General features: G+C 36.5%; 5 protein-coding genes across 5 annotated transcripts; all 5 read right to left on the bottom strand.

Moving 5' to 3' along the window:
* Positions 1-1282: 1282 nt before the first annotated feature.
* On the bottom strand, positions 1283-5078 carry LOC144452504 (uncharacterized). The gene is made up of 6 exons (XM_078143604.1): positions 5036-5078; positions 4544-4576; positions 4034-4122; positions 2680-2867; positions 1941-2058; positions 1283-1402 (listed from the first exon to the last, which is right to left on the bottom strand). Exons 1-6 carry the CDS (start codon positions 5076-5078, stop codon positions 1283-1285), a joined length of 591 nt encoding a protein of 196 aa, XP_077999730.1.
* A 1037-nt stretch (positions 5079-6115) lies between these two features.
* Positions 6116-10586, bottom strand: LOC144452121 (hematopoietic prostaglandin D synthase-like). The gene is made up of 6 exons (XM_078143143.1): positions 10558-10586; positions 8755-9017; positions 7705-7797; positions 7143-7258; positions 6752-6862; positions 6116-6289 (listed from the first exon to the last, which is right to left on the bottom strand). The coding sequence occupies exons 2-6, from the start codon at positions 8891-8893 to the stop codon at positions 6116-6118; spliced, it is 633 nt and encodes a 210-aa protein (XP_077999269.1). The 5' UTR covers positions 8894-9017; positions 10558-10586.
* Positions 10587-10594: 8 nt separating this feature from the next.
* Positions 10595-13572, bottom strand: LOC144452119 (hematopoietic prostaglandin D synthase-like). The gene is made up of 5 exons (XM_078143142.1): positions 13025-13572; positions 12285-12377; positions 11505-11623; positions 11259-11369; positions 10595-10759 (listed from the first exon to the last, which is right to left on the bottom strand). The coding sequence occupies exons 1-5, from the start codon at positions 13170-13172 to the stop codon at positions 10595-10597; spliced, it is 636 nt and encodes a 211-aa protein (XP_077999268.1). The 5' UTR covers positions 13173-13572.
* Positions 13573-14451: 879 nt separating this feature from the next.
* Positions 14452-17291, bottom strand: LOC144452123 (hematopoietic prostaglandin D synthase-like). The gene is made up of 5 exons (XM_078143145.1): positions 17097-17291; positions 16091-16183; positions 15752-15867; positions 15170-15280; positions 14452-14764 (listed from the first exon to the last, which is right to left on the bottom strand). The coding sequence occupies exons 1-5, from the start codon at positions 17233-17235 to the stop codon at positions 14600-14602; spliced, it is 624 nt and encodes a 207-aa protein (XP_077999271.1). The 5' UTR covers positions 17236-17291; the 3' UTR covers positions 14452-14599.
* A 490-nt stretch (positions 17292-17781) lies between these two features.
* On the bottom strand, positions 17782-20647 carry LOC144452124 (hematopoietic prostaglandin D synthase-like). Its single transcript, XM_078143147.1, has 5 exons — positions 20456-20647; positions 20118-20210; positions 19776-19891; positions 18998-19108; positions 17782-18596 (listed from the first exon to the last, which is right to left on the bottom strand). The coding sequence occupies exons 1-5, from the start codon at positions 20592-20594 to the stop codon at positions 18432-18434; spliced, it is 624 nt and encodes a 207-aa protein (XP_077999273.1). The 5' UTR covers positions 20595-20647; the 3' UTR covers positions 17782-18431.
* Between the last annotated feature and the right edge of the window lie 456 nt (positions 20648-21103).

The raw sequence follows: 21103 nt of genomic DNA, 5'->3' as shown, positions 1-21103 counted from the left end.
CAGTACTTGAAAGATAGCCGACAGAAACAGTGGGGATAAAATCTCTCTGCTATATGTGTGTTTGAAGGAAAAACCAAACCTTGAGTACAATCTCGTGGAATACGTAGGCAACAAGGTGATGAAGTAACAACCCTTTTCCTTGGATAAGATAATGAAATTACTTGGTAGTATAATGCATGACATACTTGCTTGTTTAACGGATCCTCCAAAAGATAGCAAGGTATCTCATAGCTCATTCAAGTAATCTGTTTTTTATAAATAATAAATGTCCAATTTTCATGATAAATGACATGTGAAATGATAGATCAAAATCGGTAATACTTAAGTTAAGATAGTTTATATGCAGTAATCAGCAGCTGTTTGATTCCTATGTTCAACTAAACTGTCTTGCATAAAGTAACATGGATTAGTAACGATCTTTAAATCTAATGGGATTGGATCCTGAAGTATAAAATGTACCTACCCAAGGAATTTATGTAAATAAAGTAGTTACTGGTCATGTTCATGTTCGAGGTCGCCACTGTGTCTCTGTATGTCTGTCTGTCTGTCTGTCTGTCTGTCTGTATGTATGTATGTATGTATGTATGTATGTATGTATGTATGTATGTATGTATGTATGTATGTATGTGTATGTATGTATATACTATGTATGTATGTATGTATGTATGTATGTATGTATGTCTGTCTGTCTGTCTGTCTGTCTGTCTGTCTGTCTGCCGTCCGTCCGTCCGTCTGTCTGTCTGTCTGTCTGTCTGTCTGTCTGTCTGTCTGTCTGTCTGTCTGTCTGTCTCTATTTCAAAGGGAGCACGTAGTAGTGATTCTCAGTATACCTATGTCGCCATTTAGCCATGAAAGAATATTATATTCGTAACCCTCCTCATTGAATACTAAAGAACTACTTTCTATTATAATTGCCTTTAAGAATTTAATAGCACGTAGAGGGGCTGTGCATACTATTTGCATACGTACGTACCATTACGGATTCAAGAAATTTATTTCGGCTATGCGCATGGTTTTATTTACCTTAAGTTTTAGTAAAGGTTATAGAATTAATTTACTCCCAAATAGTTAAACTTAATAAAATTATATGTGAAAGTAGTACACTCTCATATGTAGGAGTGAGGTATACTTATTGATCGTGTATGTGTAAGGGGAAGGAAAAATTGAGATAGATTAATGTGATGATGGGGATAAATAACTTTATTTACAACATTATACTAACTGCATCATTACATTACATGTGTATAATATCTTCAGGCAGTTACTATTTGTCGTTATGTAGTTATGCTGCAGGGCCAGGGCTGACTCCAATAATGCAACACGCCATTCTTGCCCCGGCATTTCCAGTAGTGCGGCTACCTTCGTTGCCTCCCAACCCAAGATCATCTCTTAGTTCATGTACCTGTGAAGTTAAAAGTACAAGACATAATTCAAATAATTGTGATGAATGCAAATCACAGTCTTTCCTCAACTCAAAATTCAATGGTGTAAAAGCGTTCCCATGGAAACAATGATTTGAATCTATTGTCATTACAAAGATATTGCTACCGAGGTACAGATCGAACAATTCAATTGCAAGCTGCAACACTTTATACGTGCTTTTAGCGTCCCCCAGTGCCCTTTTACCAACTTTGAGATTGTACTCGTTTGGTGGCCTTATTACTGTTTTTTGTACGTTGGAACATCTAACAACGGTATGTTTATATTTGCTTTGTTATGATCCGTACCCTTGATATTACAATGATTTTACACGTCATATATATCCACCTCCGTCAATACATCATTAACGAATCACACCGCTCCAGTAAGTCTATATCTATCAACGTACCAATGTTGTTGCGAAAAAAACGTCATTGTGAACCATATTACAACTTTAATAAGTATTAATATGCATGTTACGTCACATTAAAAAATATAATTAACATAAAGATTGTTCTTACCACTATGGCTCTTCCATAAATCGAGTATCTTCCCTGCAAAGTGACTACTTTGTCAACTATTGTCTGTTCAACATTTCCCTTGAAATCCATAACAATGTTACCAAGGTCACCAACATGCCTGTTAAAAAGTCAAAACAAAAGTGCACACATTTACTAGCTGTGTGTTAGACTACTGTAATCTGTTAGGTAGACTATTCCAATATATGATGTTTTGAAAAATACGAACACGTTGACAAACATTGGTCTAGCAACCTTAGACGGCCAATTAATATATTCTTTCGTTTTCTCTTGTCACATGCATCACCAGTTATTTTTTAAAACACTCTCTGGTCTATTTTAGTTTTTTTTCCTTAGGCTTCTTTTAAAATTTAGGTGATAAAAATTCAACATTTCAAAAACCTTGGATAGCAATTATTGTTAGGTGTTTTCATCTATATTTGAGGTATTTTTTCAGGGCCCAAAAAGAAATCAGCCTCAGTTGTTTCTTGGCTACCCTTTTCTTAGTAAATTTTAATACTACTATTACCACCAAAGTGTAAGTTTTGAAAGTGATAACCAAACTTGAAGACTATGATGTAAAATTTGCTAAGAAAATACCCCCCCCCCCAAATAGACCAGAAGAGATATTTCATTTGATTTTCATATTATTCAACTATGCATAAGTAGAACCCTTTAGTTTGATGTTAAAAATCAAGTCATTTCGCTATACCTTTAAATATTTGTTCAAGAAATTGTTTACCTTTCGCTAGCTGAGGGGTCGCCATGATTCTTGTTGAATGGATTATAGTGGCCTCCAGTAGACTGACAACCGTTGCTTAGGTCTCCATATTCGTGAACATGGAAGCCATGTTGTCCGGAACCGGACGGATCGAAGCCAGTGAGATCGACGTTGATTTCTACATTGCCAAGTGCAAACCCACCAATTACCTGAATACATGAAAAAATGCCTTCATATCATGTCAATCAAGGCACTGCTTTGCGTAAACATCGGCAATTATACCATGCACAATCCAAGTTATTGTCTTTGACGCGAAAATATAGAATGCATACACTGGTCGTTCTGCGTCACTATAAAATGTGTCTACGTCACTGATTCTGCGTTGCTCGAAATATGAGTAAAAAATTCCAAATCGTCATTGTTTTTCTTGATTTTTCAAAAATTATGCTTGAGGAGGTATAATTACATTATTCTTGATATTTTACTCATTCAGTCGGAAAATACACGTGACCCAATGATTTGTCACTACTTGTCTAACGATTCAGAGTGACAAGGCCCCCTAGGTCACCCGAATACTCCCTTGCTGAATGAGAAAAATATTGAGGAATAATATGATCTCGGTACTCCATGCTATTAAATAAAAAATGTAGACAAAAGTGTCGTTCTACCTCACGCCAACACACATGTACGTATGTCGATTCGTTGGTTTTGTGGTGATTCGAAATATGAATCAAATTGCTCAGAAGCGCCATTATGTCTGCTATATTTCTGTAGTGTATGCCTGCGCAGGAATATTCAATTCTCCAATATTTTCTTCAATATTTTCCTTCTTTCCGTTGAAAATACACCATGTGGCAAAAGGGTTTTGTTGCTACTCGTTTTCAACGAGTAGGTACAACATCCCTTAATAATATACGACTCGTAGAACGAGAAATGCTCTCGTTGACTCAGAAGCTTCCCTTTCCCAGCTCAGTAAAAATTCTAGATTTTGGAGAGAAATAAATTCAGAGTTGTAAAGTATATTCATTGTAGTATTGAATGGTTGTCCATCTTTATAATGACAATGTCATTGTAATTGCACGATTGTATATATAGATATATAGAGTGAGATCATTGTGAGATCTTTGAAACTAGCCCCGGATAGCATTGGTGACGTCACGGTCCATATTAGGAAAGTGTGTCTCAGTTCAGCTATTCAAACACGTGTCCTTACCATAGCTAGTTTACGAAAAAAATTGCTTTTTGATGCGATGTAACTTAACTTGTTGATTACTGCAATAGTACTCTTATAAGCCTTTCTTGCTCTATCCTTGAATGTAAGCTGACCGAAACTTGTGGGCCATCGTAATTGGCTACTTTTGTTGGATTTGCTTACCTTTTGCTTTAGCATAACTTGACCCGACACTTGTGGACCATTGTAGTTCTTATTTGGCTGCACATCACAATAGCCGTATGCATATGACGCTAGGAATTGGAATAAAAAGTATAGCATTATGTACTTACTAAGTGTAAATGCCAAGCCATTGCTCTTTTCTAATATCTTGTCGATAAATAGTATGGGGTTACACTAAATCGCAGCGACCACCCTACTGCTCTTATAACAGTTACAATAAACGAATTTCCAAAAACAAAAAAAGTCGTGAAGCAACCTCAAATTCTCAAACGTCACTGACACCGTATTAGTGCACGTCATTTTGTTCTTGTTGAAAAAAAAATGATTAAAATTAGATCTCAAATATTTAGAACAATTTAAAAAAAATAACTGGTTGGTTTCTGCATCAATTCTAGTTTTGATTTTAGTGAGACAACAGTATATTCCCATCAGTCATCAAATTCTAAAATTTAGAAAAAAAGCTGTACATAACAGAATTATAAAAATACTTACCCTGGAGGGCGTTGGCCTCTGCCACAAATAAAACTGAAACACAAATAATTACGTAACAATGAATAAAAGTTTAACTTATAATAGATAGACAATACCTAGGCTATGGAAGGCCAACGACAACAATAAACTAACAAAAATAATTTGGCCTAATAAAAAAAGTTGTTTGGTTCCGGTTACCCGATCCCACCTATTTTTTCATGCCAACCCTAAACCTTTTTTTTACGTACATATTCGAGAAAAAAATATAAAATCGCGAAAATCCCGAAATCTCGATTGTTGTTGTACGTACATTAGCAAACATTACACTCTTTTTAAATAGTATTTTTTTCAATATATTGAGTTAAAACACAAACTCGGTCAATGTTGCGTCACATTGATTTTTCAAGTAGGAAGCTATGATGATAAAATAGTTTTAAAAATTAAAAAAAAATTCCATATAAGCTAGCAGCTACGTCCAATGTTCCCACACTCTAATCCATTAAATATACTCACCCATGTAAAGGGGGATGAGCACAGCCGTCCTTGGTGCAATCATGTCGACCAGCTGTAGCAACCAAAAAGGTTCAGTGACAAGACAAATTAATACAAAGGGTTGTGACTCGACCGACGTTAATCGCGAATGGTTCACTACTGAGTGATATGATGAATTGTTATATTGTTGAAGTGTACATTATATTTGAACACTTGTCATATTGTCCGGGGGCAGTTGTCCTTCGGGGGCAATTGTCCGGGGGCAGTTTTCCTGTTACCTTGAACAATACAGTTTCTTTACGTATTGGGTCCCAGGCAGGGTGTCACGCCATAAATTTGAACTTGTCCCAACATGTTATTATAATTAATTATATGTATATTAGTATGATTACTTAACGTTACGTCATCATACACCAGTCATTTATTTACCACAAGGACATTCTGTTGTACTAGCGACATTTTACTACATTTCGGTCCTAGCAGGTTTTACATATATTTTCATAAATACATACATACATACATACATACATACATACATACATACATACATACATGCACACACACATACATACATACACGCATACATACATACATACATACATATATACACATACATACATACATACATACATACATACATGCACACATACATACATACACGCATACATGCATGCATACATACATACATACATACATACATACATACAAACACAGGCAGACATACATACACACACATACATACATACACATACATACATGCATACATACATACACATACATACATACATACATACATACATACACATACATACATGCATACATACATACATACATACATACATACATACATACATACATACACATACATACATACATACATACATACATACATACACACACATACATACATACATACATACATACATACATACATACATACACACATACATACACACTGGAATGGAAATAAATCACATATATAAATTATACTTTAATGTAATTTGATTACTAAAACGTGAAATAAGCTACATGTCGTCATCGACAGTACAGCGGTACTTCAACATATATCGTTGATGGTTTTCATACGATTTTACACATTATTTAGATATCCGTCCTAGGGCGAGTGTTCAGCCATCTTCGGAGCTTGGGCTCAACCAAGAGTCGTTCTCTCAGAGCGATCAGCTTAGAGTGAGGGTTCATGAGGCCGGCCTGTTTTAGCGGTTCTCCAAAGTAGTAATCTGTGTGTGCTAAGAAAGCTAAATCGGCCCATGTCAACTGAAATAGAAGAACGAATACAATAAATATTATATTTTACGGAAATCACACACTTGCAAATCGAACTAGTATGCTGAATAATTCTAACCCCTTTCAAAACCATAATGTTAAATGTGCAAAATAATGTTATACATTTATGACAAAATGCACTTAAATTTAGTACAACTTAGATGAAAATATTATTTAATAGGAAGACTAGATATGATCTGCATTGCGAATGCAGCAACTAATAACAATTGTCAATTTATTATAATTAATGTATATTATAATTATGAGCGTTTCAATTTTATTTTTAAACTTTTGAACTAAACCGTGAATGTCTTTTATAAATGTTGTACCTTTCATACTCCGTCTTCGCATGAAAATGTGTTTTGTCATCACCGCATAATACCACGGTGGCACTACTTCATCTCGTCTTTGTGATTATTCATGAGACTGGACAGTGAAAGTATGACAACTTACCTTATTCCCTACCAGGTAGCCAGAACCACCTCGATTTTCAGTGAGAATCTTCTCAAGTGCAGCTAGATTTGACGGTATTTTCTTTGTTACTAAATCTTTATAAAGCTCGGCCTAAAGTTCAAAAATGAAATGACAATAAGTAAGCATGTGTACCAATTTTGTTAATATCTTATAAATATTATCATATTAATCACTTACGGCACGTAAAATAACCCACTTTTTACAAATTTAATTTTTTTTGTAATTAATTATTTACAAACACAAAATTGGTCTATGTTGTTTCAATTTTCAAGTAGAAAACATGATAAAGTGAACTTATTAACAAGAAAAATGAAAAGTAAATACCATATTTTCTCCGAATTGAAATAACCGTTCATAACAAATGTGTTACCTTTTTGGCTTCATCTTTCTCAAAATACATTTTTCCCATTGCGTTTCCCAAATCTTCGATGGCATCCGCTATCATGTCAACTTTGGCTTTATCCAAGTTCGATTCTCCAGCAAACCCTTCAGGTGCAAGAAGAGAAATTTAATCTTAACATACATGACATTATTTTTTTGCCTATTTCATAGTTCAGTGTACTGCAGTTTAATTGGTTTTATTTTAATTTCAAAGGACTACCGACAATAAAGGTATGTATGACAATCGCAGGCCTCACTTTTAAATCCTGGCTTCAGGTGGCGCTGTTAACATACCGTCAGTTTCATATCATCCGATCTCAAACACGCTAGGGTTGTCAGACAATCAGCAATTGAGGTCATGTCAGGAAAGCTTTACACTCCACCGATAAGTCATCTTTTATCAAACTTCTATTTGTACATGTTATCATACTATATCGTTGATAGTACTCAGATACAGTGACTAACAGCATACATGTGGAATATACATTCTACGTGACATGTGTACACATAGCCATAGTGCTATGATGTAGACATATACTGAGCTACCTTACCAAATTCATTAGCCAGAAACCGTGCTATCGCATAAGACTGTGCAATTGTTATTCCATCCACTTCCAATATTGGCATCTGACCAAAAGGGAATTCTGTTCGATAAGAAATAAAACAGAGAAAGAAATTTAACTACTAGTAGTAGTGAGACACGTTCATTTGAAACGGTTTTGATATGGAAGGTGAATCATTGCACGGTGTTTGTTTTCTCTATACATACGCGTAAATGCAGACAGGGCTCGACAAAGCAACCCCTCCCAAATCCACACACACACACACACATACACACACACACACACACACACACACAATTAGAACATACAAGGTCCTACAATTGCACAGGCAATGTATTTCAAATTAAAACATTTAATTTTGTGAATGATTGTTCGCTACTTCATTCACGACAAACGAGAGCTTAGTTCCTTCACGTGCAAATGCAATCTATTTTGAAAAAAAATACAACACTGTATCCAATGTAATCTGTACATTAGTTTGGTTTGTTCGAGCACAGTATAAGTTTGTTTCATTCAGTCCATAATAATTAAGGTCAATGAATGAATAAATAAGTAATGCAAACACATGTCCAAACATTAAACCCTGACCGACTGAAGATGAACTGTCGTACTAATGGGACCTTTGATCTCATCCCGTGACTGGCCATTTTTTACGTGAAATTAAAAATCAGAATTAAATGATGAATGCAGGCGAGAATTTTGAATCAAAATGTATATATCTTGTTTTGACTATAGACCACGTTCGGTGGTTTAGATTGATATTGTCTGGACCAGGTTGACTTGTGTCAACGGTTTGGCAAATGTGCAAACAAATGAATGTATTTTCTGCATTCAGATAAGAAAATTAAAAATACCCGTACACTGGCCCAAGAAATAGTTCTAGATATTATACTGTAGCTACTATATCGTCGAATATTTACTATAACTAGGATACTTACGTAAACAGATCTAAACAATAAAAAATGATAATTAAAAACTGAAAAAAGATCGAAAATTTACACACACAGTGTAAATATAAATTAGGTCACTGCCACTTACTCCCTGATGTCTTTTCACTTGGCCAATTCTCTGTCGCTATCCGAACATCTTCATAGTCCACACCAGCAGCAGCAAACAATAGTCGGCTAACTTCGCCACGAGCCCGAATGTTGAAATATGTCAGTCTATATTTCGGCATTGTTGTCAGAACCAGTAACCGAAATTTTTGGTGTTGGTTTGGTTTGTGACAAGGTTAGACTGTGCTATTTCTTATCACATCAATGATACACGTCACGCCGCATCCGTCATCTTGTGATTGAGCCCTGGGTGTGTATGAGGGGGTACTTTAGATTCATTATGCTTTGTCATGGTTGCGCATCAAACAATGTATTGATTCAGTTAGGAAAGATTTAAACTATTGCACATATAATGTGCAAACGCCGAAAACATTATTGCATACCTTTATGCAAATAACACGTGATCGTTCGATGCACATTACTGTTCATAAAATTGCACGAATACACAGTAACTGTTATATTTTACGAAATCTTGTTTTTTCCGGGTAAACACACGTCATCATAATATAAGTAGATGTGTTGTTATCTTAGTGAGAGGGAATGAAATATACCCTCACATCTATCCCGCATTCTCACGAGCCAGACCACATGTTTCTGCTGACGGTGGCAAGCACGGTTTGAGACGGTACCGTAAAGAGGCGTGTGGTTTACGACGATGAGTTCCCGCCACAAAGCATTTATACCTGTCAAGAATATCGCAGGTTTCCCATATATGATTAATCTGTCTCAGACATTTCCACTTCAAACCTTAAAGGCCCAGTTTCGCCGAGGATCGACATTTAGGTGAGAAAACTACTTCTTTGGCAGAGCTATAGAAAGTGTGATCTGCAGAAAGATAGAGCATACTTGGGCAGCTACAGGGCATGCCTATAACAGGTCATGTGAAAATCCTATAACATGGCGTGAAACAAGTGTTGTCACAGGGTATGCAAATTTCCTAAGATTTCATAGCTGTATTCACAGACACGTAACAGGCCTGTTGGCACATGCGTGTATACTTTCTGACTGTATGTATTGCTGTGATCACATGCCTGAAACAAGTGTACATCCATTGATGTATCCAGCGATGTGTGTACATGCAAGTTCTGTTAAAGGGTCTGTACATTTGGTGAGACCTCAGGACTGTTTTCAAGACATGTAACAGGGCTGTTGGTACAGGTATTTATACAGGACCCGGTGTGTAATTTCTGAGTGTATGTCACAAAGGGTTAATAGTGTTTTAGTGCATGTAAAAACCCACAACATCATGATAAAATCAAACCTGTGCACACACCTGTGTGTACATCCATGTACACAGTCATGTGCACGCATATACTGTCACATGAACAACAGACATATGACATGCCTGGATACACATACAACAATGTACCCACAGCAATGAATACAGTAATAATGTAGCTACATCTCTGTTGATGGATCTGTGGCTACAGCTCTGTCACACATCACTGTGCCGTCTGACACAAACCTACACGGTACCATAGGAATGTTACAGGGTCTTAACAGGACCTGTTACTGAGGCGAACTTTTCTTTGGTATGTACAATACAATGTTGATTGTATACACGATATCTCAGTGACAGTACACCAATTTGTGTATGTGACGACCTTATCATTTTATTTCTGATTAAATCATTGAATGAAACATTAAGGAGATTAGACATATGACAAATACAATGCTATCATGAAACACCACAGTGATTACTGAAATTTGAAATGTTCTAATGGCTTTGTCATCATAAGGAATGAAAATGTGTACAATTCGTCACCTTGGATCAAACTATTCTTACTGTTTTGTTTTGTTTTTGATGACATATTTCATATTTTTCATATTTCTGTCTTCGGTCGTTTCTCAAGCCAGTCTGCAATTTTCGGCAGTGCCATCACGCGTTCACGTAAACTCTTCAATTTGGGATAGTCATCCAATAGAGTTGCATCTTGTGATAAATTGTAGTCCATCTGTGCCAGGAAAGTAAGGTCTGCCCATGTAAGCTGTAGAAAGTTTTGAAAAAAATTGTAATTACACAGATGTGAGAATTACCTTTTCCTCCAGATGAGTCATGTATTCTTTATAGATTGTCTGTTCCATCAAACAGTACACATATGTGCACAACAGACTCCATTGAATACGGTAAAAGCAAGTTTTCCTCATGGTAGTCTAAATGACCTGAGCTGTACCTTGCAAGAAAACAATGTTGCAATGGGGGCTATTGAAGTGGACCACGAAATAAATCCATTTTCATAAATTATACGGGTTGTGGAGAGTATAAAGTTCATGAGTTTACTCCACCTAGAACTACGTGCGATTTCAGAAACATCAAGTTGATCTTGTGCCTTTATAGGGTGTCTCTGCTATGGGCCACTGCATCATGGGAGTCAGCTGAAATGCTAAGTTCATGGTTGAACAATGAATATTCATGAGAGACATTTTACACTGTAGGGAATAGGCATTTAGGAGTCTAATATTAGAGTTGATATAGATTATACATACGCCATCTCCAACAAAGTATCCATTTCCCCCGTTGTTGTCTTTCAATATCTTCTCTAGGCCTCTAAGGATAGCTGGTAATTTGTTTGTGTTATATTCCAATTCCAGAACTTTCTACCGGTGAAACATATAAATAACAGGATGTTGTAAATATGAACAGGGTAAGGCGGAAAAAAAACGGGGTTTAGAAGGTGCATTGCACACAGTTACAAAGACATGGTAAAAATACTTTTACGAAATGGCACTTACTTTCTTTTCTTCGTCTTTCTCATAAAAATAGAACTTTATATAGCCCTGGAACAAGTCCTGACATGCATCAGTAATCATATCAATTTTTGCATTCTCAAGGTTATCCTTGCCTGCAAGTCCTGATAAAAATATTGAATACAAACATCATGTTTCATATTATAGCCATTAAAAAAAAGTGTCAGAAAGCTTGCATATTCTAGCCTCGATTGAACATTTTGTTTAAAATGTATAACACTTAGTCTTCTTTTCATCCGACAGACAGACAGACAGACAGACAGACAGACAAACATTGGTAGATACATGTACGTATACGCTTTGTGAAAGACTACCATGGTATCTGTGCTGTTGTTGAGGCATGACAGACAACCATTGAGACTTGTGTATTTTAAAGGGGCACAAGCTGAGTCCATACTTTTTTTTCGGCCTTGTACGTATCTGTTCTATTTACTAAAGCAAATTCAATCACGACTTGCATCTGACTAAACTCAAAACAGGTGTCATAACTTATAAACGAGCCGATGATACAATTTATTTATCATAAGTATAAAAACTGTTGACAAAATCTTTACTATGCAATCAACTCTCTCTCTCTCTCTCTCTCTCTCTCTCTCTCTCTCTCTCTCTCTCTCTCTCTCTCTCTCTCTCTCTCTCTCTCTCTCTCTCTCTCTCTCTCTCTCTCTCTCTCTCTCTCTCTCTCTCTCTACTTACCCTGTGTCTGAGATGCCTTGTTACATAATATACACTGCATGGCTATGTATAAAAAGACCTTAAAATACTTACCATGTTCCTTGGCAAGGTATCTAGCTATCGCTCTTGACTGGGCAAGGAGAACACCGTCGAATTCGAGAATCGGCATTTCTCTAAATGGGTATTCTATCTATAAATAGAAGTTCAAGAATTCTAAAGCCATTGTTTTGTCGTGATCCATCTTGATCAACCAAGGCATCATAACTACGATATCTATCTATCTGTCAAATGCCTTGATGTTGAAGAAAATGACCGGAGAGCTCTAACAAACGAATCTGAGGGAACGCCATCAATAATGACGGCTCCTTAACCCTGTTACAGTTCACTAGTTGGCCTAGATCCATGTGTTGTGTTTTACAATTCAGCCAGCCTTATCAGTCAAATGAACTTAAAAATCTGCCACAGTGACTGCTGTTCGAAGTTCCTAATTCAGGGCGACTCCTTCCCTCAACATAGTAATATTAAAATACAGAGATGTAACAAATGGGAATATATTCGTCTTTTACTGTCAAACTATTTAGCTACTGACATTTATGGTTATTAACCTAACTTATACAGTATACTGTACATTCATGTTTATTTGCCAAAATGAATTCAAGCATTTTCCCCACCAGTTTAACACTACTTATCGTAAACAAGATCGCGCGTCAATACAAGGTTCACATTCTACTTCTACGAGTACTAACTACTACCCGCACTTGAAGCAGTAATGTCAGAATTTATACATTTCATGCAAGCAGTAATGCCAGAATTTATACATTTCATGCACTTACTACCGGTCGCCTTTTCTGTCTTCCACTGCTCGCCTTCAATTTCGAAGCGGACATCATCATAATCCACGCCAGCAGCAGCAGCTAAGATCAGCCGTGCTTGTTCGGCAACTCCACGGACGTTAAAATACGTAAGTCGATATCTAGTCATTGCTGTGGTTTAAAAACTCGGTAGATTGGAAAGAGGGTTGGGGTTGCAGGTCAGGGTAGTGAATAATAGGTCAGACGATGTATATGGCAGACATTCAGTTTGACCTAAATGCACCGAGAGTACGAATAGTGTATATGTATGTAAATTTGAGACTTATGGACAGGTCAGTTTCTTCGGCCTAGGGAGGGGTAGGTGTATTATGGAGGTGTCAGCCTGTTTTTGAAATTGGCAGGTAGGGTCATCTTAGGCCAGTTTTTGAAATATTGTGTTTTGGATTGTGTTGTCTAATCTAATTGTACAACGGCTTGGCAGTATTTCAGTGAGCTATGGTGTTTAATCCTGTCTTCTTGTCTTACGTATCTAAATTTATGTATCTAAATTTAAAGTTTTGTATTCCATAAAGACGTATCCATTGCTAGGGCTCGTGACAATTTCATTTGTGTTTGTTTGTTTGTCTGTCTGTCTGTCTGTCTGTCTGTCTGTCTGTCTGTCTGTCTGTCTGTCTGTCTGTTTGTGTGTGTGTGTGTGTGTGTGTGTGTGTGTTTGTTTGTTTGTTTGTTTGTTTGTTTGTTTGTGTGTATGTGTCTGTCTGTCTGTCCCTGTGTGTGGGGGGTGGGGTGGGTGTGTATGTATGCGTGTATGTATGTATGTATGCGTGTATGTATGTATGTATGTATGTATGTATGTATGTATGTATGTATGTATGTATGTATGTATGACACTGTACTGCCTTCCATAAGGGCAAGCAAGCCAGTTTGATTTGTTGTTCCAACCCGCATTATCAAAATGCGAAATCCTAAGTTATCATATCATGGCATAGCCTATTATTGTATGACCTAATATCTTTAAAGATATCCATTCCAAGGATGGCGACTTGTTTACAAGTGAATCAATTTGGTCGTGGAATGAAAATGTTTAAAAGGTTAATGAGTTGGCTATTCATCTGCCATGGATGGAAAAGAGAAACACAATGATATATGAGTGAATGCATGGAATCTACTACTTGACGTTTAGCCTACCTGGCTGAACTCTGAGTGCGATTGGTTGGTGCGATTCCTACATCATGCTTCAAATCTCTTTATACACACACACACACACACACACAAAAAAAAAATATGGTGTTGGCACCATTACGGAATGACATAATTTTCTTCTAAGCTACAATTAAATGAAGAACAGCATGTGTGATTAATCCTGGTGTAACACATTAGAACTTTATTTTTATTTTTACAAACATGCTTTTAGAATGCAATTTAAAGTCGCGTGTGTGAGACTCGTCGATTTTAATTGTAATTATAAAAACTTTTTACATATATGTGTATACATGTCACCGTTACGATGTTTATACTATTGTCACTACTGTTCCCTTTTAGTGTACTTAAATGTGTAATATTCATTAAGTTCGATTTTTCTAGCATAATCAAAATTCAAAAGTCTGACTTTGGCCGTTTCTCAAGCCAGGCAGCGATTTTCGGTAGTGCCATCACACGTTCACGTAAAGCCTTCAACTTGGGATAGTCATCCAATATGTTTGCCTTTCGTGATAAGTTCATGTCCATCTGTGCCAGGAAAGCAAGGTCTGCCCAGGTAAGCTGTGGAGAATTTTGAAATAGTTAACACAAGAAAAAGTTTTAATTGTTTCTCCTTTCTTCCATTTGTGTTTTGTTTTGTGTTGTACACCTTACTTTATGTACCAGACATACTCCTTGCTTGGCCCGTTTGGAACTAATTAGAAAAGTTAAATCGTCATATTCGTAACATATCATTTTATAGGTACGATCATGGTTCTTTGACTGTCAAACTTAATCGTTATATCTTTACGAACTGATCACGATAATACTACCATCATATATGACTGATTAGAGAGGATGCTCCACTGACCAGTGGCTATTCTCATTTCTCGCATGCGCACTGTAAACTTTCACTACCCTTCCTAGTGACATAATAGACACACAATTCTGATGCACATTGTTCAAAATGCTTTAGATTATACATACATCATCTCCAACAAAGTATCCATCTCCCCCATTGTTGTCTTTTAATAACTTCTCCAGGCCTCGCAACAAAACAGGCGCTTTGTTGGTGTAGTATTCCGACTCTATTACTTTCTGAAGATGAAATAGGCGTATATATCACATATGGACAAGGGAACTGAAAAGACGGAGGTGGAATAGAATGCACACCATCGATACACATTCATGGTACTCAATGTATAATCATGACATGATGCATATATTTGTAAGGAGAATAATCTTATCAGCAGGCATGGGACACCTTAGTTCTAGAACCAATCTTTGGTTCGGTAGCATTTGCACCCTCTGAAAACTTCGATCAACTGTTTGTCTATTGTAAGAAGTAGCCAGTTTGAATAATGTCCTCACTTTAAAATTATCTGATCAGTGGAATTAAGAGGAGTTCATAGGGTCATTCTGTTGTGGACAAACTCTTTCTTACTGTGCCAGACAATCGGTTTTAACAGCCACATGTTAAATCTAATAACAAATCTTTCATAATATAGGAAATAGGAAAGATGCATTGGATCTCAGTGCACCCAGATAAGAAGATGAAACTGTACCTACCTTCTTCTCTTCGTCTTTCTCCATATGTATCATTCCCATACCCTTCAGTAAATCTTCCATCACATCGGTAATCATATCAATCTGTGCATTTTCAAGGTTATCCTTACCTGCAAGTCCTGTTCAAGTTTTCAAAATACAAAACATGTGCCGATATCATTGCCCTTTTGTAAAAAAATAGACTAGCTTGATTATTGTACCTATGTTACTGCAAGAGTATAAAGGAAGAGCTGTTAGGTGCATTTGAAAAAATGAAATTATGAGTACTGTTTTGCACAAAAAGATATACTTTCGCTCCCCTTTCTTACTGAGTGGCCTAATGTTTTTTCATAATTCACTTACCGTTTTCTTTGGCAACAAATCTAGCCATTGCTCTGGATTCCGCAAGAACAACGCCATCAACTTCGAGAATCGGTGCTTGTCCAAATGGATATTCTAAAACAACACAACAGTTCAAGAAGCATACAACGTCAGCAATGTATTGACCACAATAGTATGAAAGCGTTTAGTGTGTATTTGTATTCGAGATCTTATTCTGTCTTGAAGTCGATTATTTACATTTACTTTGGTGCACATGTTGATGATCATAAATTGCACATGTCCTTTTAATGATATTCATTAATTAGGCAATATCGTAAGAACAAACGTCAGATTTCTTAAAGTTTGGCATAACTATTTAACTATTTGCCGATTAATGAGTATATCATAATAGCAATAGTCAAGGATTTGTCATTCCAACAATTATTGTGTGTTGTAACTAATATATGAAGACATTGCCCTTTACGAAAGGCATTCAGTTTAGATCTGGTTAATGCTATCTCTGCCCCTTTTGACCTTTTGAATCGATAAAGATGCCCCTAGCAAAATAAACGCACAGACTGATTTCGAATGATTGTTTTCAAAATGGCATTATTCTATTCATAACGTACATTTTTAAAAATCTTACATTGGCTATAAGTTGTCAAGCTGTAATATTGCACATATGTATATTATTAAGCTCATTTTCAGTAATTCAAGTTAGATGTTGTCCCAATTCAATTGTTTGCCAAACGTCATTAACCCTTTAATGACTTGGTTTCTGTAACTGTATGTAATAACGCCATAAATATAGGGAGTCAGGCTTTAAAGGGCTAATGGATTGGGTCTTTTATAAGATTCCCACTTTACCCCCCTGCGAGTATGATGTCGTTTACATACTACAAGCCTTGAAACTAATTTACAGCCTTCAAATCCAGGGATCCATTTATATCTGGCTGGCTTTGAGAGCCAATGACTAGCCTCTATATATCACAATACAAACAGGCCCCGCACACGTACACACCTCTATTTATGTGTTGCATGTACTTACTTCCGCTCGCCTTTTCTTTTTGCCATTCCTCGCCTGCGAAGCGGATATCATCGTATTCCACACCAGCGGCTGCAAATATCAGCCGTGTTGTTTCAGCACGTCCTCGGCCACTGAAATATCTAAGTTGGTATTTAGGCATGCTTGTGGTATGACCTTCTTTCTGTGGTAGTAGTGGATACAAGGTTTTGAATCACTGTGGTCCGACGAATCACGTGATATGTTGACGTCATTTGACCTAAATGTAGTGGCGATAATAATTCACAGTTCCACCCCCTTTCATAAGCCACTGTGTCAGAAGCTGACCCCCGCCCCCATTATAAGCTATATAACATTCGCGGTGCACATCCCTCAATACTCCTAATATACACCAATAATGTAATCTAACATATATCAATTGAAATAGGCCAATATAGACTTACTCGTACTGCCTTCCATAAGTTAGGGCCATTTTTGATTCATTATCCCCACTCGCATTACCAGACTGCTAAATTGTAAGCTACCATATACTTAATGGCACATCCCATATGATATTTTCAATGAATCAATGTTTATTTGCATAAACTAGGCCACTCGCCTTTCGTTACATTCAATACCTCATAAATTGTACAGGTTCAAAGGTAACTTAACAAAAAATAATTTAACTAATATGAAACTGTACAAAACACTTACAGAACTATACAAAACAAAATGAGTTTAAATCATACTGTTATTCTGTCTTTTCTTACCACTTTTAAGAATAAATTTGGAGCGTCCAATGATTTCATATCTGTTTCTTGTTGCATAAGTTTAAAGAAAGTGTAATAGGTTCTGTTTTCTAGAAGGCTATATGAACCTTGCCATGATACTAGTATTTGAACCTTGCCATGTTATAATATATCCTAATTACCGAGAGGGCAACACAGTAATTTATTTACAAATGATGTCATTTTCTATCTACACTTGAGTAAACAATAATAAGTGAAATTAATCCTCGTGTGACACATTAGAATTTACCTATCACAAACATACATTCAGAATAAAATATAAACGTGTGTGTTTACAATCTCATTGTTCTAATTACGTTTGATACATTGACGGGAATAATATACATTGTATATAATAAAAGATGGTTACAGATATGCATGGCGACGAATACAATAATTATGTTGATATTAATGTCAATGTTGAACATTGAAATCACCAGAACGTGAATGTAATACAATAATTAAGTTGCTATTAATGTCAATGTTGAACATTGAAATCTCCAGAATGCCAACGTAATTTGTTGGTTCCTTTATGATGAAATTAAATGACTGTATAAAATTGTTCAACTGATTGTTCTAGCATAACCAAAATTCAAAGGTCTGTCTTTGGCCGTTTCTCAAGCCAAGCAGCGATTTTCGGTAGTGCCATGATACGTTCACGTAGAGCCTTCAACGTGGGATAGTCATCCAATATGTTTGCCTTTTGTGATAAGTTGATGTCCATCTGTGCCAGGAAAGCAAGGTCTGCCCAGGTAAGCTGTGGAGAATTTTGAAATAGTTATCACAACGAAAAGTGTTAATAATTTCTCCTTCTTCCATGTTTGTCTTGTATTGTTTTGTACGCCTCACTTTATGTACCAGACATACTCCGTACTTGGCCCGTTGTGAACTAATTAGAAAAGTTAATATCATATTTGTAACATATCGTTTTATAGGTACGATCATGGTTCTTTGACTGTTAAACTTAATCGTTATATCTTTACGAACTGATCACGATAATACTACCATCATCTATGACTGATTAGGGAGGATGCTCAACTGACCAGTGGTTATTGTCATTGTTCGCATGCGCACTGTAAACTTTCACTACCCTTCCTAGTGACATAATAAAAATAAAGTCTTATCTGAATTATTCGAGATGATACAGATTATACATACATCATCTCCAACAAAGTATCCATCTCCTCCATTGTTGTCTTTCAATAGCTTCACCAGGCCTCCCAAGAGAACAGGTACCTTGTTGGTGTAGTATTCCGACTCCATTACTTTCTGAAGATGAAATAGGCGTATATATCACATATGGACAAGGGAACTGAAAATACGGAGGTGGAATAGAATGCACACCATCGATAGACATTCATGGCACTCAATGTATAATCATGACATGATGCATATATTTTCAGCAGACACGGGACACCATAGTTCTAGAACCAATTTTTGGTTCGGTAGCATTTTCACCCTCTTTCATTCGCAAAGTTCTGACTAAAACTTGAAAACTCTGATAAACTGTTTGTCTATTGTAAGAAGTAGCCAGTTTGAATCCAACGTCCTCACATTGAAATTATGTTATCAGTGGAATTAAGAGGAGTTCATAGGGTCATTCTGTTGTGGACAAACTCTTTCACTAGCTTTGCCAGACAATCGGTTTTAACAGCCACATGTTAAATCCTAATTAATCTGAATTTGGCCTTTACCGTCTGTTGGATTTAGATACTACATACATTAAAGTTCTTTTTGATGCCAAATACTGATTGAAATGATAGGTACTGAATCTAAATAATTTTAACAGCAAATCTTTCATAATATTAATGACTATGTTTTCATTTACTGCCTCTGTTACACTTCACTACGTCCTGACATCTTGAATGAGAATTATCACCAGGAATGAAGGATTGCATCTTAGTGCGCCCAGATAAGAAGATTAAACTGTACTTACTTTCTTCTCTTCGTCTTTCTCCGTATATATCATTCCAATACCCATCAGTAAATCTTCCATCACATCAGTAATCATATCAATCTGTGCATTTTCAACATTATCCTTGCCTGCTAGTCCTGTTCAAGTTTTTAAAATGCAATTATATTGCCAATTTGCTAGAACATAGACTAACTTGTTTATTGTACCTATGTTACTGCAAGAGTATGACTGGACAGTATGGAGGTGTTGTTAGGTGCATTTAAAAACAATAAAATTACGAGCACTGTTTGGCACGAAAAGATATATATTTTCGCTCCTCTTTCTTACTGTCAAGTGGCCTAATAGTGTTATTTCATAACTTACCGTGTTCTTTGGCAACAAATCTAGCCATTGCTCTGGATTGGGCAAGAACAACGCCATCAACTTCGAGAATCGGTGTTTGTCCAAATGGATATTCTAAAAAAAAAAACAATTCAAGAACCATGCAACGATGTCTTTACCACAATAGTATGAAGCGTTGAGTGTGTATTTTTGTTTGAGATCTTGTTCTGTTTTAAAATCGATTATTTACATGTACTTTGGTGCACATGTTGATGATAATAAATGTTGGCTTTGAGAGCCAATGACTAGCCTCTATACATCACAATACAAGCAGGCCCGGCACACGTACACGCCACAATTTATGTGTTGCATGTACTTACTTCCGCTCGCCTTTTCTTTCGGCCATTCCTCGCCTGTGAAGCGGATATCATCGTATTCCACACCAGCGGCTGCAAATATCAGTCGTGTTGTTTCAGCACGTCCTCGGGCATTGAAATATCTAAGTTGGTATTTAGGCATGCTTGTGGTATGACCTTCTTTCTGTGGTAGTAGTGGATACAAGGTGCTGAATCACTGTGGTCCGACGAATCACGTGATAGGTTCACGTGATTTGACCTAGATGTAGTGGAGATAAGTAATTTACAGTTCCATCCCCATTCATAAGCCACTGTGTTATAAGCTGACCTTCGCCCCGGCCTCCGCCCCCATTATAAGCTATATAACATTCGCGGTGCACATCCCTCAATACTCCTAATATACACCAATAATGTAATCTAAAATATATCAATTGAAATAGGCCAAATATAGACTGACTCCTACTGCCTTCTATAAGTTAGGGCCATTTTGATTCATTATCATCCCCACTCGCATTATCAGACTGCTAAATTGTAAGCTACCATATAATTAATGGCACATCCCCATGTTAATATGGTATAGTCGATGAATCAATGTTTATTTGCATAAACTAGGCCACTCGCATTTCGTTACATTGAATACCTCATAAACTTTACATGTTCAAAGGTAACTTA

The sequence above is a fragment of the Glandiceps talaboti genome, chromosome 22 (assembly GCF_964340395.1).
Source record: "Glandiceps talaboti chromosome 22, keGlaTala1.1, whole genome shotgun sequence".
Taxonomy (NCBI): Eukaryota; Metazoa; Hemichordata; class Enteropneusta; family Spengelidae; genus Glandiceps; species Glandiceps talaboti.
Note: the sequence above shows the minus strand (reverse complement) of the source record. Positions and strands in the feature narration are given on the sequence as shown.

What these genes read in the sequence shown, in the direction of transcription:
- LOC144452504 (XM_078143604.1), bottom strand. Translation starts at nt 5,078, where the DNA reads ATGATTGCACCAAGGACGGCTGTGCTCATCCCCCTTTACATGG. An exon ending in AGAGGCCAACGCCCTCCAGG is followed by an intron (nt 4,123 to 4,543) that starts GTAAGTATTTTT and finishes TCCAATTCCTAG; the next exon opens with CGTCATATGCATACGGCTAT. An exon ending in TTTATGGAAGAGCCATAGTG is followed by an intron (nt 1,403 to 1,940) that starts GTAAGAACAATC and finishes TTAACTTCACAG; the next exon opens with GTACATGAACTAAGAGATGA.
- LOC144452121 (XM_078143143.1), bottom strand. Translation starts at nt 8,893, where the DNA reads ATGCCGAAATATAGACTGACATATTTCAACATTCGGGCTCGTGGCGAA. An exon ending in AAGTGAAAAGACATCAGGGA is followed by an intron (nt 7,798 to 8,754) that starts GTAAGTGGCAGT and finishes CTTATCGAACAG; the next exon opens with AATTCCCTTTTGGTCAGATG. An exon ending in AGAAAGATGAAGCCAAAAAG is followed by an intron (nt 6,863 to 7,142) that starts GTAACACATTTG and finishes TTTGAACTTTAG; the next exon opens with GCCGAGCTTTATAAAGATTT.
- LOC144452119 (XM_078143142.1), bottom strand. Translation starts at nt 13,172, where the DNA reads ATGACTAGATATCGACTTACGTATTTTAACGTCCGTGGAGTTGCCGAA. An exon ending in ATACCTTGCCAAGGAACATG is followed by an intron (nt 11,624 to 12,284) that starts GTAAGTATTTTA and finishes TATTTTTATCAG; the next exon opens with GACTTGCAGGCAAGGATAAC. An exon ending in AGAAAGACGAAGAAAAGAAA is followed by an intron (nt 11,370 to 11,504) that starts GTAAGTGCCATT and finishes TTTCACCGGTAG; the next exon opens with AAAGTTCTGGAATTGGAATA.
- LOC144452123 (XM_078143145.1), bottom strand. Translation starts at nt 17,235, where the DNA reads ATGCCTAAATACCAACTTAGATATTTCAGTGGCCGAGGACGTGCTGAA. An exon ending in AAAAGAAAAGGCGAGCGGAA is followed by an intron (nt 16,184 to 17,096) that starts GTAAGTACATGC and finishes GTGTTGTTTTAG; the next exon opens with AATATCCATTTGGACAAGCA. An exon ending in GATACTTTGTTGGAGATGAT is followed by an intron (nt 14,765 to 15,169) that starts GTATGTATAATC and finishes AATTCTCCACAG; the next exon opens with CTTACCTGGGCAGACCTTGC.
- LOC144452124 (XM_078143147.1), bottom strand. Translation starts at nt 20,594, where the DNA reads ATGCCTAAATACCAACTTAGATATTTCAATGCCCGAGGACGTGCTGAA. An exon ending in ATTTGTTGCCAAAGAACACG is followed by an intron (nt 19,892 to 20,117) that starts GTAAGTTATGAA and finishes AAACTTGAACAG; the next exon opens with GACTAGCAGGCAAGGATAAT. An exon ending in AGAAAGACGAAGAGAAGAAA is followed by an intron (nt 19,109 to 19,775) that starts GTAAGTACAGTT and finishes TTTCATCTTCAG; the next exon opens with AAAGTAATGGAGTCGGAATA.